The sequence below is a fragment of the Mustela erminea genome, chromosome 17 (genome assembly GCF_009829155.1).
Source record: "Mustela erminea isolate mMusErm1 chromosome 17, mMusErm1.Pri, whole genome shotgun sequence".
NCBI classification, from domain to species: Eukaryota; Metazoa; Chordata; class Mammalia; order Carnivora; family Mustelidae; genus Mustela; species Mustela erminea.
The window spans coordinates 42893550-42910858 of NC_045630.1; the positions used below are offsets into that span (position 1 = coordinate 42893550).

General features: G+C 52.8%; 1 protein-coding gene across 3 annotated transcripts in view; it reads left to right on the forward strand.

The window, feature by feature from the left end:
* Positions 1 to 17309, forward strand: part of LGR6 (leucine rich repeat containing G protein-coupled receptor 6) — a 120054-nt gene that overhangs the window by 10907 nt on the left and 91838 nt on the right. For all 3 annotated transcript variants that reach the window (XM_032317795.1, XM_032317797.1, XM_032317796.1), the window contains exon 2: positions 16755 to 16826. In XM_032317795.1, coding sequence (XP_032173686.1) covers positions 16755 to 16826 — 72 coding nt within the window. The remainder of the gene's footprint in view (positions 1 to 16754; positions 16827 to 17309) is intronic.

The window sequence follows — 17309 nt, forward strand, 5'->3', positions numbered from 1 at the left end:
CACAGATTCAAACGAGACCCTTTTCTGTGCTCTGTCCTCAGATTCCTAACATGGCAGTTACGTGGCTTCTGTTCTTACAGTTCTGCTAGAGGAGGACAAGGGCAGCCATGGATGGGAGGAAGGGTCTCCTGAGAGATGGCAGAGGGTAGAAGAGGCAGCTTGTGTCCAGATGCGCCTGATGTGGCCCTGGGGCTGGAAGGGACACTGGTATCACTGGGCTGGGGGCGCTCCTTGGCCTAAGCATAACATCCGGAGGGGACAAGGGTTATGGGGTGCGCTGTGCCAAGGTGAGGCATGGGGCACACCTGAATCTTAGAGTAACTCTGGGGGGCAAGGTCTTTGCTTGAATGGGAGGGCCTCTGTGTGAGTTGTGTTGCGTTTCAGTTTTCCCGAGAACAGCAGAGCGGTTAAGTGCATGAGCTCTGGAGCTGCCCCTCCAGGACTCTGATCCTGGCTGGGCATTTCATCAATCTTTGGGGAAGGATTTACTCTTTGGTGCCTTAATTTCCTCACCTGGAAATGACAGGGACCATAATGAGAGCCCCCTCCCAGGGCTGTTGCGAGGGCTGAATGAGTTAATATATAGAAAAGGCTTAGAACGGTGTCTGACGCATAGTAACCTTGATGGCTGTTAACTATTATTATTCATTCATTTATTCAACTGATTGACTTTTACGGAGCATATACTCCCTCAGAGGCACAGCTGTGCTCGGCACGCTGTCTTATACCAACAGTTTTCTTCTACATAACAGCCACAGTTGGCTGGTCCAGGCTGGGAGACAAAGATTTCGTGCCCTGTGCAAGCCCCCTCCCAAGATCTTTCCACCCACCTGCAGAAACCTGCTAGCTCTGCTCTTCCACCCTCTAGCTACCATGCAGTGAGGGGCTGCTCATTCTGGAAGAATGGGGAGAGGGGAATGTCAATAGGTCCCCTCCTCCAATTCTGTCGGAGACTCCGTGGGCACAGGGCCCACCCGAGCTGGAGGTCTGCTCTCTGTTCAGTGGAACAGGAACCAGGAGACCCTGGGCTAGAATTCGTCTTTGCCACCAACGTGCTGAGGACCTTTGGGCAAGTTTTCTGATCTCTCTGGGCCTGTCTCCCGTCGGGCTGGCAGTTCCTGATCCCAGGATATTATAAAGATAAATGATCGTGTATAAATGGAGCAGGAGAGGGAAGAGAAGGAGCATGAGCGAGGCCATGTTGAGACGGGATTGAGGGAGGTGTCAGGATCCCCAGAGATTTGCGATTTCACTCAGTGAGACTTGAGATTCCGGGGGCTGGGACAAGGCACAGCCATCACCAGCACCTCCAGGGCTGCGTGCCCGGCCAGAACAAGGCCCCCCATTAACTATGTGCAGCCAGCGGAAAGAGGAATGCCCACCCCCCCGCCAGCCGACGCCACGCCAACCCTCGCTTCATTGCTGGCTCCCCTGATCTGAATGCAGAAGCCCAGGGTGCCGCCTCCCCCTCTGCCTGTCCTGCCTCTACCTGCCAGAAAGTATTAGCCTCATCCTCCAGATTGGCATGGGGGTGCAGAGGCACCATGCTGCGGGGCCCGGGGGACCTGCTGGGGGTGGGGCTTGGGGTCAGGAAATACCTGGGCTAACCCCTAGAACCCTGGTGTGCCCGGCACTGATGGACAGCCTGGGAGCCCGTAGGGGGCAGGGGGTAAAGAATATAGCAAAGGGGAAAGTTTTGGAGACTCAGAAGCTTGCCCTGGGGGCCCTCCTGAGGTTTGGTCCTAACCCAAGCTAGAACCCCCTGCACAGGCAGACCAAGTCCTTCACCACCACCACCACTTGCTTTTAGCGTGGCCCTTCAAAATGTGATCCCTGGGAAGTTCTTCCTGGTGTCCCTGCATCCTTCCTGTTGTAATATCCCTGAGTTTCCTTCCTGTTCTGGTCAGAGGGGAGTGAGCCAGCAGCTACCCCTGCTTCGTTAGCCTCAAACGCATGGGGGTGCGGGGGGGGGGCGTGTACTGGGTTTCACTTCACTTGCTCCAAGATGAAGTGAACCAACCTTACGGAGGCAAGCTCAGACACAGGAGGCAGAGATGGGGTGCAGTGCCCAGGGATCCTGGAGGGGTTCCCGAGTGTCTCTGTCCACCCCTCCACAGGGGCACTGGATAGCCCTGCAGCTTCCTGCCCCACAACCCCCTGGGGCTGCCACCAGCCCGCTCACCATGCAGGAAGGGCACAGAGTTGGTGAATAGAGCAAGGGCCGGATTTCAGCCTCTGCTTGGCTTTGTCCAGGTCGGGCCACAACTGGACATCTCTGTGAGTCAGTCTGGTCAATACTTAGCAAAAAAGTGATTGGAAAACTATTTATGAGGGGTTGCTTGAAGAAGATTTATTCTATCTAGTCCTTTGGATCTCCCAAAGCCTTTTCACTCCAGGTATGGGCTGCAGACAGCAGTGTCGGCCCTGGGGACTGTTAAAGTGTGCAGAAGCTCAGGCCCCACCCCAGGCCTACTGAGTCAGAATGTGCATTTCTTTTTTTTTTTTTTTTTTTTTAAGATTTTATTTATTTATTTGACAGACAAAGATCACAAGTAGGCAGAGAGGCAGGTAGAGAGAGAGGAGGAAGCAGGCTCCCTGCTGAGCAGAGATCCTGATGCGGGGCTCCATCCCAGGACCCTGGGATCATGACCTGAGCCAAAGGTAGAGGCCCTAACCCACTGAGCCACCCAGAACGTGCATTTCAGAATGTGCCACGCACTGCCCCAAAGCTTGTCCTTGCAATAAGTCAGACCATCAGCCGAGTCTCTGGCCAGCCACTTCCCCTCCCCCATACCCTCCCATCCAGAATTGCTTTAATCTCATTTATACTTAGGTGATGCCCCTTGATTTACATCTAGGGCACTAAGAAAGAGCCCTGTGGACATCACTGTGAGTTTACTGCAAGGATGTGGTTAAGAAATGGGTTCAGACAAGAAGCCTGCAGCTCTGGGGGCCAGTCTTCAGGGGAAGGCAGGGGAAGCATCAGCTTGATTTCAGATACAAGGGGCTGACCGAGATGTCTCTTCTTCAGGAAAGCCTTCCCTAATCTCTCAGCTCTGGGAGAGGGCTCCCCTCTGTGTGCCTGCTCGACCCCAGGGCTCATCCCCTGGGGTTCTACCCTCTGGTTACTTGTCTGTTTCCCAAACTAGGCTGGGAAGCCTAGGAATGCAGGGCTCCAGCCACCAATGCACCCTGGTATCCTTGGTGCTGGCCCCAAACTCTTGCACAGGGGTGCTCCAAAGTGTTGGTGGAATGCATGAAGAAAAGAATGAAAGGAAGAATACAGTAAGGAATGGCCAGAGGCAGGAGGCACAGAGCAGGAACCAGCTTCGGTCAAAACACATGTGCTCACCTGAGAGTGAGTGCCGGGATGCTGGGAGGGAGCACCTCCGTCTCCAGACTTGGTGGTGGCCCTCACCTGGCCGCGCCCTGGGCCGGAGGTGTGGCATCCAACCCAGACAGCTGCGGTGAGCCGGGAGCCATGCTGGGGAGCCTCTTAAGCTGCCAGTTTGCCAGCTCGTGGCCAGGCTTGGGTTTCATTAGAGTGAGACATCTGTTCTAGAAACCCTTCTACTTAGAAGCTTTTGACTTTCCTATCCATTCCTTTTACTGCTTTTTCTTTTAAAGGACACTTCTTTTGAAAATTTCCATTTAGTTTCCAAACAAGCTGAGACGAACAAAGGTATGTGCTTGCCTCTAGGCTTGGATGGAGAAAGGGCTCCAGCGACTTGAGGCTCCTGGTTTCTCAGTCTCCATTGAGTGTCTGGGTCTTGCTTGAGCTCTGAAGGTCCACGATGAATGAGTCCTGTGGTCTGTGCTAAGAGAGATCTAAGGCTCGTGGGTCAGAAGGTTACCATCTTGTAAGTGCTTGGATGAGGACAGGCACAGGCTGGTCGTGGGTGTACTCAGGAGGCAGAGGGCAACAGTGGGGAGGAGTGGGTCCCCCCATGGAATCCTGCGGCAGTCTGGGGTGCTGGGGCCAATGGCCAGGGAACTCTGGGAAGGAAGTCTGAGAACACCAAAGCCTTTGGCCAGGCCAACAGATGTCAGTAAGTGTTTCTTGAGCACCTACTACATGCCAGAGCCTGGTGCAATGTCCTGGGGATACAGAGATGAATGAGATGATATTGAGTCACGGATCGAACTTCCGATTTCAATTCAGTGAGGTGAAAAGTTGGGAAGTATTGGCAAGATGCCATGGGAATCTAGAAGGAGCCCTTATTCAGGGTTAGAGCCAGAACCCTTAGCCAGTTTGAGGTTCATGGAAGATTATTGGAATGAATCTCTCTTTTTTTAAATTAACTTTTTATTTGAGAATAATATACATCACAGAAAAGACTACCTATTGCCGGCTACATTTTTACAAGCTGTGTACACTGACATCATCAGCACCAGACTAAGAAACAGAATGTCTGCACCTACCTAGAAATTCTCCACGCACCATGCCTTCTTCTAGGCACTACCTCCCACCCGTCCACCCCCCGTAAGGGTAACCACTCTTATGATTTCTAACAACATAGGTACATTTTGCCTTTGTTTTGCACTTTATATAAATGGGGTGCTATTTTATGTATGTCTTCTTTCCCTCGCTGTGTTGAAGTATATGTCCATACTACGCCCTTGGGGACAGCCGTGGCTCACTCTCGCTCATTGCTGCGCAGACTCACTTCGGGAGAACACAGCACAGTCTATCCATTCTACTGCTGACGAGCCTTGGACACGTCCCAGTTTGGGGGCTTTGTGGGTAGTACCGACGTGGGGAGTTTTGTATGTTTGGTGAGCGTCTGGGTGTGTTTCTGTTGGTTATACATCCAGGAGTGCAATTGCTGGGTCATAGATCTGGGGGGAGTCTCCAGAGGGAGAATGAGTTTTCTAGCTGAATGTGGGATGGCTCATCAGCTTGGTCTGATTATCTCAGGTCGGGGGGCCAGTAGCAGAGGGTAAGGAGAGGGCCGGGGCAGGGGGAGCCTGCCACAGGGCCTCAAGGACCCTCAGTATGCTGAGACCCATCGGACTACTTACTGTATACTTTCCCGTGGCTCCTATTACGAAGTAGCGTGAACTGGGTGACTTAAAACAACAGGAATTGGTTCTCTGGAGAACTGTGCTGGAGGCCAGAATCCAAAATCAAGATGGCAGCAGGGCTCCACTCAATACAGAGGCTCTAGGGAAGAATCCACCATGCATCTCTTCTAGCTTGTGGCCACGTCACTCCAATCTCTGCCTCTGTCTCCACATCACTTTCTTCTCTGTGTATGTCTCATAAGGGCACTTGTCATTGGACTTAGGGCCCATTCAGATAAACCAAGACGCTTTCCTCATTTCAAGATCCTTCTCTTAATTATAACCGCAATAACCCTTGTCTTAAGTATGGTCATATTCACAATGTCCAGAGATTAAGATGTAGACTTACCTTTTTTTTAAATTAACATGTAATGTATTATTTGCCCCAGGGATACAGGTATGTATCAGATGGGCCCTCCCTGTCTGTATACACGGGCACACATATGCCTCCTCCAGTGCTCAGCGAGGCTCGACACGCAAGGGCACTCGGAACAGGGAACTGAGGCTGAAGGCACCATTCCAGGAGGTGCCTCTGCCTGGCCCAGCCCAGGCCACTCTGCCCACTGGCAGTCCAGTGACCAGCCTTTCTCTATGTCCCTCTCCCCCAGACACCTTGTCCCAGGGTTTCTGTGGCAGTCCTGGTTACACACACACACACACACACACACACACACACACTCCACAGGGAGGAGGGAGGAGCCTGGGAGAAGGGGCAGGAGCCCAGCCCTTTGCTCTTCCTTGGAGGAGGCCTGGGAGACAGGAATGCCTTTGGCTGGGGGACCCTGGCCAGAGATCAGAAGATCAAAGGATGCGAAGATCAGGGCTGGGGCAGGTGGCACTCACTTGGAAGCAGCAGAGAGAAGTGGCAGCTGGTGCCTCCTAAGGGCAGGGCTGACCCAGAACGCCCTCCCCTCCCTTCTCTTCCCCTCCCCTCTGCCTCCCTACCCCATTTCCGTTGTGACCCTACTGTGCTGCTTCTCCAGGAGGGGCTCTAGGGGTTGAATGCAGAGGAGGGGTGGGATGTTAACTGGCATTCACGCCACTTGGGAGGCCCAGCCACGACCCCCTACACACAAGAATTGTCCCATGTAACCCTCACAATTCCTGTAAGAGGAACCATTACATAACCTGTTTGAGATGCAGAAACTAAAGCCCAAAGAGGAAAGGTAACTTGCCCAATGTCAAACAACTGGTAAGTGGTGGGGCCAAGATACAAACTCTGGGCAGTCTGACACCTGAGCCCACAAGCTACGACACCCTAACAGAAGGCCCAGAACTCTGTACAGCCCAACTACAGCATGAGGAAGTGAGGCTAGACTTCAGGAAGAACTTCTTGCTGGGCAGGGATGTTAGATCTAGATCTTGCATCTAGTCTTTGTATGAATCTGATGAATCCGATAGGTAGGGAGTTAGGGAAGGGGGTAGGTCATTGGGGCACCAGCCAGAGGGTGGAATGGAGGCAGTGGGAGGACTGGAGAAATTTGTCAGAGAGAAGACAGGAGTCTCTGGAGCACCAGTCATTGGGGACCTCAGCAGCCTGCCGACATGGGTGTGGCAGGACCTCCCCGTGGCCGAGAGGCATGCGCAGGTGGGATTGGAGGAGGGGAGTTGAGTTCTGGAAAGTTCCACTGGTTCCCAGGGGCCCCTGAGAGCAGGACTCAGAACCTGATGATGAGATGGGTGGGGCTTTCCCCGAAGGCCCTAATTCCCCTGCATTGTTCCCGGAGATGCAAATGACCCACTGCCTCCCTGGCTTCCAGGCCCTTCAGCCCCAGGGCCAGCCTCACAACTGCTGGTGCCCTCAGGGACCAAGCTGCCAAGCTGCCGCCTGCTCTAGGGCGTCCAGCTCCCCTCTCCGCTCCGGTGTGCAGCTGGGTTCAACAGAGTGAGCTGGCAGGCCTTTGACTCTGCTGCTTATTCACTGTGAGTAGACGTGAGGTAGCTCAGTATTTACCAGCCTCCGTTTCTTCACTTAAAATGGGAATAAATAATGCTTCACTCCCTGGCTTGATAAAAGCATCAAGTTAAATGATACCAAGGATGCACCAGGACTCTATGAACTGTGACAAACATTCAAATGGAGGGGAACTGGAGAGGCAGAGGGGTGGGTTGGACACGATTTGGAACTTTGGCATCAGAGGGACCTTGGTTTTGCTGAGTCTCCTCTGTAAAATGGGTCTGTAAAGCCTTTGTAAAGCAGTGTCTGCCTCAGCAGAAGAAGCTCTTATTACATGCTCTGAACTTCCAGCTTTTGCTCTTTCCCACTGGATTCAGGTAGAAGCCGGGACCAGGTCCAAGTTTGAAAACCTTTTTGCTGGGGGTCTGGGTGCTGCCCCTGGCTGGGGTGGGAGTAAGTGGCAATCGGGGGCTCCCTCATGTGTTTGTTCATGGAGATAAGTGGAGTTGCTAGGTGGGGAAGGGGAAGGGGCCCTGATGTGAGAGGAAACCTTCCATCTGGAAGGTGGGGGTAGGAGGTATGTGACTCTGAATACAGGGGTGTTTCTTCCGTTTTCCACCCAGACACACCCTGTCCCTTTATCCAGTGCAATAAAGGCTAAAGGCAGCAGGACCAGGAGCCTCAGCTAAACAAACAGGGCTCCAGGCTATGGTCTGTGCACAAAATGGGCCCCACCTGCAGCTCTCACTCGGCCCTAGTCTTTCCCACCTGTGCCCCCTCAGCTCCCCACCCCACCCAGCCCCTCAGGGATTTCCCCAGTCCTAGGAGAGACACATAGTTCTTCCCCTTGGGGAGGTTTCTCCCAATGGGACAGCACCGTCCTCTCTGAGGTGCTTCAAGTCTGAGAGGACAGCCAGTTCACACCCATTTACGACTCCGTGCACAGAAGCGGTGCCCTTCTAGGTGGAGTTAGAGGTGGGAATGAGGGCTGGAAAAGATGCTGGCAGGTCAGGGGAGACCAGAGCTTGATGAGGTGGCCCTGTGACACTCAAGCCTCTCAGTCCCAGCACTTGTCACTCAGGCTTGTAATTGTCCACTCTTGTTAATGTCCCCACTGGACTGGGTTCCTTGAGGGGAGGGATCATACATTATTGGACTTTGTAGCTTCACCACCTAGCAAGCCCAGTGCCTCGTATATAGTGGGTGCTCAGCAAATGTTGGTTGAATGACACATGGCTGGATAAATAAATGTGTGGATGAAGACTGGAGGCTTCCTATAGGAGGAGGCACTTGAGCTGGGTCTCAGTGAATGGTGGAGGCAGGCAGAGGTGCTTGCGGGTCGTACTGGTTGCTTATTTACTCTGTGCCAGGCACTGGCTGAGCACTTTACCAGTGGGGAAACTGAGGCAGAGAGAGATGAAGTAATTTGCTTAAAATCACACAGCCGGTAAGTGGCAGAACTGGGAAGCAAACACAGGTTCACCTCCAGAGGCTGTTACTGTGCTGTCCAACGTCCCTGTGATGAAGTACGTGCTCTAGATCTGCGCTGTCCATTGTGGTAGCCACTAGCCACGTGCGGCTATTGATCCTTGAACTGTGCCTAGTGGAGCTGAGGAACTCAATTTTTAATTGGACTTCATTTTAGTGAACTTAAATTGAAATAGTCGTACATGGGTGATGGCTACTGCACTGGACCGTGGAGGTCTATGCTGCCTCTCAGGAGAAAGAGAGGAGAGAAGGGAGTCCAGAGCCCATCCTCCCCAGCTTCCAGAAGCTCTGTCCCTTCATGTTCATGGGTTGTTCTCAGACCACCCTGCCTGGGCCTAGGACACCTGGGTCCCTTTCAAGTTCTCCACCTGTGGGTGGCATGGCTTGGCCGTGGGGGAGAAGCACATGCATACACATATTATGCAATCCCTGGGCCATGCTTCACTCAGGAGGGCCTTCGCCTGGCTCTGGGCATGGACGAGAGTCAGCTCCCACCGGCCCAACTCTTGACCGTCCAGTGCAAGTTCTCTGAGGGTCATGACTAATTGCCTGGCGTGGAAGGAGCAGGTGCACCTGACCTGTTGTAACACTTCTGACAGGAACTCAGGGACACTGGGGGCTACCCCAGCTTAGCCACTTTGCACCACAGAGCCAGAGATGTCCCTTAGCCTGGGATGAGCCTGATTCCCTCACAAAGGGATTCCCCTGCAGAATTGAGGGTCAGAGCCCAGCCCAGAACTCCAACTCTAGCCCCAGTGCCTGTCCCCGTCTTTGCTCTGCCCAGGCACCCACACCTTTGACATGCTATTGCTGTCAGATTTCCCCCTCCTTTGTTCAACAAGAAGAAGGCAGAGCCATAGAGTTTGGTCTGAGGTTGGTTCTGATCGCCCCAAAACACGTTTTCCCAGATCTAGCATCTTTGGATGGGAGGGACCTCTCCTGGGCCTCTTCCCTTCTTGGCCTTCTTTCTCTGCCATCAGAACTTGAGACCCACGCCACACAGATGAAGTATCGTGGTACCCAGGAGTGACTTTCCCTGACTTCTATGGTCTTTTAACCCAGGGCTTAAAAAACAAACAAACAAACAAACAAAAAACCTTGTACTTTTGTTTCACCTGACTTATAAGAATGTCTCCTTCCCTCACCCTCACCCTCCCTGCCCTGCCTTAATAAATTGGATCACCTGATGGGGGGTGCCTGGGTGGCTCAGTGGATTAAGCCGTTGCCTTCGGCTCGGGTCATGATCTCGGGGTCCTGGGATCGAGCCCCACATCGGGCTCTCTGCTCAGCAGGGAGCCTGCTTCCCTCTCTCTCTCTCTGCCTGCCTCTCTGTCTACTGTGATTTCTCTCTGTCAAAAAAATAAATAAAATCTTTAAAAATAAATAAATAAATAAATAGGATCACCTGAGAATGCTCTGGGTGTCCTGGCTCTCCCTGGTTCTCTTCCTTGTGCAAGCCTCAGATCTGGGGAGCAAATACTGGGGATTTTCTTTCCCCTTACAAATGAACCCCAAGTCTAGGGAGCCATGCCCATCCCAGCCACCCCTCCAGCTTCTTGTATGCTGTCCGCTAAGTCCCTCCATTCTACACCCTCCTGTGCCTCCAGGCAGGCTGGAAAACTTGCTTGTTACAAACAGGGGAGCTGGGACATAAAACAATGAAGCAACAGTACTTGTATTGAAAACTACAGCATTGTTCTCACGTAAAACTTTGTGCAAAGCCTAAGAGAATGTGTCCCAGCTGCCTTGTGAAGACAGATACATTTTATCCTGATTGCAGTACTCTCCCTTGTTTGGAAATCTGGGAAAATTGCAGAAACCCAAGAGAACTTTGTGTCAACTAGTGTGTTTAGAATCTCAAAGAAGAGATCTGGTACCACGTCATCTCTGATAAAGTCGTGCCACCTATAGGGGAATCAGCTGGGCAAGGGGAAACTGCTTTAGAAAACCCAAGATCAAGGGGTGCCTGGGTGGCTCAGTGGATTGAAGCTTCTGCCTTCCGCTCAGGTCATGATCCCAGGGTCCTGGGATCGAGCCCCGCATCGGGCTCTCTGCTCAGTGGGAGGCCTGCTTCCTCCTCTCTCTCTGCCTAGTTGTGATCTCTGCCTGTCAAATAAATAAATAAATAAAAAGAAAACCCAAGATCAATGTGGTGGGGTGGCAAGAGCATTGCCCTGGGGTTTAGGAGACCTCATTCTCACTGCCATCAACTTGCTATGTGACGTTAGATCACTTTGTCCGGCTTTGGATCTGTTTCCTTGCTTGTAAACTGATTGAGGGCAAGAAGAGGAAAGCACCTTTCCTTCAGGGGTGTTTGGAAATGCATGGGGTGTTTTGGATGGTCACAACAACGAGGAAATGCTACCAGCACCAAGGAGCAAGTTCAGGGTTGCTAACAGCCCTGCGGTGAATGGCCAGCCCTGTTCACTGTGCTGACGAGCCCCCTCCCCCACTGCGTAACATGGGGTGTTCTCTGGGTGCTTTCCACTCCGAACTCAGTTCTGTAAGCTACTCATGTCTCATAAACATCCCACCCTCGTTTCTGTCCCAGGAAGCCATGCTGGTTTACCCTTTCCCCCTTCTGAACCTCTGTTTTAGTCTTGAGTCTAGACACACAGCTCAGAACTTAATTGGGATCGTGGTTGAGGGAGTCACTTGTAAACCACAAAGCAGAATACATATGTGGGTTTTCGTTGCTACTCTGGGAGTAAACAATCCTTCCCCAGCAACACTATAAACTCTTGGAGGGCCCAGACCCTTCCCTGTGCTTTGTCTCCCTTCCAGGATGCCTAGCCCTATGCTAGGCACACTGCAGCCAGTCAGGAAAGAATGATCTGTAGGGATTGTGGGTCAGGGGAGAACCTTGGTATTGGCTTCATTGAACCAGCTTCCCTGATTCCAGATTCCACATTCTTTCCCCTTTCCCCTGTCACCTGCCTCTCTTGTTGACCGAGGAATTCAGCAAGTGTTTCCTGAGTGCCAGATGGTTCCTGGGGCAGCCAGCCTGTCTACTGGCCCTTTTCAGTGGGAGGGACTTCCCCATCCCCCTCACTGGACAATTTCTATCCTGGCTCATCCTGTTCCCCGTCAACCCCGAAGCTGTCTCCCATCATAGCAGGAAATGCACCAGGCCTGGCCTGGCCCTTGTGAGGAAGGGATGTTGTGGTAGCACATTAGGCCCTAACCAGAGAGGAAAAGTCCAAAAAGAAACCTGAAGGTTCAGGATAGGTGCTTCAAGGGATCCTTCAGAGGATGACCTCACTTTTACCTTCTCTAGACGATGCTAGATGGAGAGACGAGTGAACATTGTTATCAACAGGCCCCATGGGTTGTGCACCAGACTGGAACTAAGCACTGACTAGGTTTTTTACGGAGGTTTACGCCCTTAACATATCATTGGGAGAAACTAAAATTAGACAACAGGAAGAACTTCCTAGGAGCAAGATTGTCAGCCGCAGGAAGAGAAGCCAAGGAAGGCAGGATCATCGATCTCCAGTAATACATTCATTTGCATGTCTATTGCACAACCCTATTTGCCAGGTATCCCGCCAGGATTAGAGGATACAGAGAGGTCTAAGATGAAGTCCTCACCTTGAATTCATAGTCGTATGGGTCATTACATACTAATCATTATAATTTAGTTAGATGAGTATAATATTAATAAGATCTATTAAGCACTATGTTTGTTTTACATTTAGTAACTCGTGTAATTATTGCTACAACTAGCGTGAGGTAAGTACTGTTATTATCATCCCTATTTTACAGATGGGAAAATGGAGGCTTAATGTCAAGTGGCATGACCAGAGTCATGCAGCTAATTAGCCTTGTGCTGGTTTAATAACGAAGGTGGGTACAGCACTAGATACATAGCAGGAGCTCAGCCATCATCGCGAGGGAGCGTGTACAGAATATTGTAGGTACCCAGAGGACACCACACCAGCTCTGCCTCCAGGGGCTGGGCAGGGCCGTGTGGAGGAGGTGACCTTGGGGCGTCAGGCCTAGGGACAGGGGCTTATCTCCTACTCACTCTAACTGCCCTTCACCTGGCTGCAGAGATGGGCAATCTTGGCTCGAGGTGGAGACAGTGTTGAAGGGACCCTGTTTCCCGGGCTTCTCCAGCCAGGTGGGGACAGTCCTCCCAGGCCTGTCCCAGCAGAGCCCAGAGGATACGCTTTTCTCTGTTGCTTCTCCCAAAGGAAAAATGCAAACGGAACAACTTCACCAGCACCCTTGGGTATCAGCCAGATTGCCAGGGCGTAGGGTCCCCTATTGCCTCACCCCCCTCCAGTTTCGGGTCTTGCTGCTGTCTGTCCCCTTAGTTCCCCAGCATCCTCCCTCTTATCAAACCCTGTTCCTCGTCTCCATGGTGACACTACTGCCTCACCCAGCTTCCTTGGGTGGTCTGGTTGCCTCACAGGGTAAAACTCTGAGAACATTTTCCTAATGTGCAGCCAGAAACTTCCACTTCCTGTGCCCAGGGCTGCCCTTCTCTTCACTCACCTCCCTCCCCTCCTGCCAGCCTCGCCCCACTGACACTCTCCCGCCCCCCCCACCAACCCATGGTTGTGTCCAGCTAGAAGAATATATAGCCCCTCTGAGTCCTGCAAGAAAACTTCAGAATGGGGTTGCAACCCATCCCCTCGATCCCCCGCAGTTTGATTGAGAGAAGCAATTTGCAGGGCTCAGTGCAACATGAAAATGTGGTGCCTCCTGTTCAGAATTTGTTAAGGATTTCGAACCGACAACAGCAGAGACTGAACAAAGCCGGACCCTTCTGAGTGTGTGTGTGTGTGTGTGCGCGTGTGTGTATAACTACACCGGTCAGCTCTCATGCCCAAGAAGTTGGTCAGGAAGTTGGTCAGGCGACCTGTAGTGCGTGCGCGCGCGCGTGTGCGTGGCTACGTGCGCGTGCATGTGAATACGCATACATGGGCATGTGTGTATTCGCAGTGGCCACGGAGCAATCGTAGAGGACGGTTTGTTTCAGTTCAGGCATGTTGTGTCTAATTCAGCCACAAGTTGGACGCGCAGACAGGGTCACTGAGGGACCTATGCCCCTTCCTGGGGCCAGGAGATAGGCCCGAGAGGAGCTCTGAAGCCAAGAGAAGGAACCCGGCTCGCCAGAGGTCACACAGCCAGAAAAGGTTTCCAGCCCCAGGAGTGAGACTTGGGTGAGGCTGTTTGTTTCTCACAAAGAGTTTCTATCTTTTAACATGTGATGCTCTGAGAACGTTTATGACTTTTAACAGTACGCTAGTCCAGTGTGCACATTCTAGATAGGCACATGTCCTCACACATGGCACATGCATGCCCAGCACCCTACAAGACAGGCACACCCAAGAGCTTGTAGACCCCAATACAGGCCTCCCCTACCTTGTAGATACCGACAAGTTCATACAGCCAAGCAGATGTGACCACAAGCAAACACCAGCATCCTCCCCTGCCCCCCAGGATTGGATGCCCTCTTCTTTGTCTTGAGTCCAAGCATGGCCTGAGTGTGCTCTCTGGCTTGCACAAGGACAACTGACCTCGCCCCCCGCCCCCCCCAAGGGAAGTACTGTCTCAGAACCACCACTTTCCAGGATGATCCCTGTGTTCAGAGTGCCTGCATGCGGCTCCCCCCCCCGCCTGCCCAAGACTGCCCAGGCGCACCTCTCCCCCAAGCAGGGCCTGGTGCCTCTTGCCAGGGCCCTCCGCTGTTCCCAGGGCCTGTGGCATCAGCTTGGAGGATCTCAGCTCTGAAACCTGCCCTGCACCTCCCTCTCTCAGCTCTAACGCATTCCTCTTCCTCTCCCTTTTCTGGGCATGAGCCCTACCCCTCGCCTTTTTTGAGAGGGCCAGGTCTGAATGGGGCTCCCCACCCCCAGCATTGGAAATCCACCCTCCGGTGCCCCTCCTTACCGAGCCCTGCAGCTGGGCTGTGTGTTGTCTTGGGCAGGATGTGGGGGCGGGCTGGGGGGTCCAGGCCCCCTCCTCCCCAGGGGAGAACAATGAGGCCGCTAGTTAGGGTGGGGGGGCGGGGGGGGAGTGGGGTGGGGGCATGGAGCCACATCAGAGCCTCTGAGGTGCGGCCCCTGGAGGGACAGCTGAGTGATGAGGTCTGAGTCACATGCCCCGTGTGCTCCTTGAACTCCCGCTGCCGTTCCTGTGGAGACACGTTCAGAAATGCACAGGGTAAATATTTAGAGGTAATCGTTTTTGGGGCACCTTGTGCCTCCCTGCCTGGCTGAGAATGAGCCAGGCCCAGGACTCAAAGGGGAGGAGTCCAGTCAGACGCAGGTTCTGTGGGCCTTGACATTCCTTCCCCTACCACGGTTCTGTGCACCCCCGCGTCTTCACCTCTCCACGGGAAGCCCAGGCTAGTGGGGCCTAGATACGTCCCGAGAACCAAACTCTGACATAAAATCCATCAGCGAACTCTCTTGGTTCTGCTCCTTAAACCATGACCATCAGCACACCAGCCACCTCCACCCCCGCTTCTGCCTAGCCCTCTTCTGGATGGGATAGGCCCAGGGATGGCCCTCCTGTCCCCACATGGAGCAGAGAGGGAGCTGTGGACAAGAAGCATCCCTGAGTTCAGCAGGCCAGTTCCTTGGCTCTTCTCTGAACAGAATGTCTTCCTTCTTTAGAGGACATGGTGTCCAGAGTTTAAGCTTTATCAAAGATAAAACATTTGAGACTAAACAGTCTTTTTATAGATTGGAACTGGGCTCCCAAGCACACATTTCCCCATCATCTCTAGCCTGCCTTTCTGAGCGTCTACATAAAGCACACTCATTTCTTGGGGGAAAAGGGAGACACTCAGGTTTGACAGCAAAAGTGCATTCGTAAGGAAGGGAGAAAGCTGCAGGCTGGCCTGGGGGTGGTGCCCAGCCATCTGGTGGTCTGGTTTGGACCTACCTCTGTACCCCTCAGGGAGGGGGCTGACAGAGGCAGGAAGCAGCTGTTAAGAGTTTGAAATAGGATGGAACCCAAATGTGTGAGACGCACACACTTGAAATCTTGAGACACCATTGCTCACCCAGACACAGGCAGAGAAGGAAATGCTAGCACAGTACGTGACCAAGCAGTGAAAGCCCCAACTCCTGCCCACTGAGCTCCCGCGCCTGTTGGGCTAGGACACTTGCGCACAGGTCACCGAGGGGCGGGTGGCAGGAAGAAAGCAAATACCGTGTATCCTATTTGTTAGGCATTCTGTAAGCACTGGCTCGCTTATAAAGCTTTTAGGAGTTTGGTGTTATTCATCCCATTTTTATGGATGAGGATACTGACGATCACAGTGGTTAAAATCCCAAGGTCTGATAAGTGAGTAGAAGACAGAGTTGACCTCAGGGCCTTTTGACTCCAAAGCCCATTGTTTTTTCCTTTTTGTTTTCTTGAATGTGAAATGGAGAGGACATAGGAATCTACCTTGGGGGTGTTGTGAGAATTACATGGAATTATTTGGTTAAAGATTAGCCAGTGACTGACACAGTAGGCCTTGTAAGTGGCCTACTCTGTAAATATTGTGGTTCTTTTGTGTTGAGGTATCTTTAGAGGACAGTGACCATGAAACCACCCACTGGGTCTCTCACGGGATATGGGAAGGTTGGAATGATCCAAAGTAGGAGTCCTTGGAGGAATCAGGATGTGCATCTAGAAGCTAGTCATCTTTGGGGACATGCTGGAGGTCCTCTGGTAGCAGGAGTGTACGGGAGGAAAGCCAACAGGAAAGCGACTGGCAGAGAACACAGAGGGCAGCGAAATCCCACTGGTTCTGGGATTGAGTAATAGGATGATCCCACGTGGCTGTTGCAGGGATGGGCACACCAGTGCATGGATATGCACAAACTGGCTCCACAGAGCATAATGGCAGTAATCTCTAGGCTTCAGATTCCCCTTTGGTAAAAAGAATTCGTGAGGCATCACTTGTATTAAGTGACCCCTCCCCTCATGCTCTGAAACTCTACGGATGATTCTCTAGCTTCTCCCATTATATGGACGTCAGCCTCCTTCATAGTCCTAACCACAGTCGTTCTTGGGGGAGTCTGGCTGAGGGAGGAGGAAGGCAGAGGGCAAAGTTGGAACCCATGGAGGGAATGCACACAGATGGACCTGGAAGGCCTGACTCCCAGCCCAGTGCTCACTCTTAGAGACTGCACCTGCTCCTGCCAGGCTGGCTTTGGAATTCGAATGGCACGGCGTGTATGTGTGTGGGGTGTGCTGCGGGAACGGCTGGAGCTCTCTGTGGGTGTAGGGACCTGGATAGCACGGGTTGGGCCTAATGGGCGGCTCACAGCTCCCTTCCCGTTTTCTCTCCATGCAGAGACCTGAGCATGAACAACCTCACAGAGCTGCAGCCTGGCCTCTTCCACCACCTGCGCTTCCTGGAGGAGCTGTGAGTAGATGCTTCATGGGATTCAGGGGCGAAGCTGCGGGACCACTGATAGCTGTAGGAGCTAGGGTTCCCCAGGAGGAGTGCTGGAACTCAAAGGGAAGGGAGTGGGAAGCTGTTCTTGCTGGTACCCTACTAGCCAGCTGTGAATCCCAGGTGCTGTGTGGGACCACATGGTATGGGACTCTGAAATCTGGCTCTTGGTCCTCCCTGAGGCCAGCTCTTACCTGCAGCTTCCCCTCTGTCAATGGTGGTTTCTCTTCCTGGGGGTCATCTTTGACCTGCTCCCATCCAGCTACCAGCCACCCCCGACCCCCGTCCCGGTGTTTCTTTCTCTGCGGCGTCTCTTACCTCCACGCCTTGCCTCCCTATTCCCACTGCACCAGCCTCCTCTCAAATATACTCTGCCATCGTCGGGGGCATCTCCCCAACTCCAGAACCTTCTCTGGGTCCCCAAAGGATCCACTACTACTACTACTACTACTA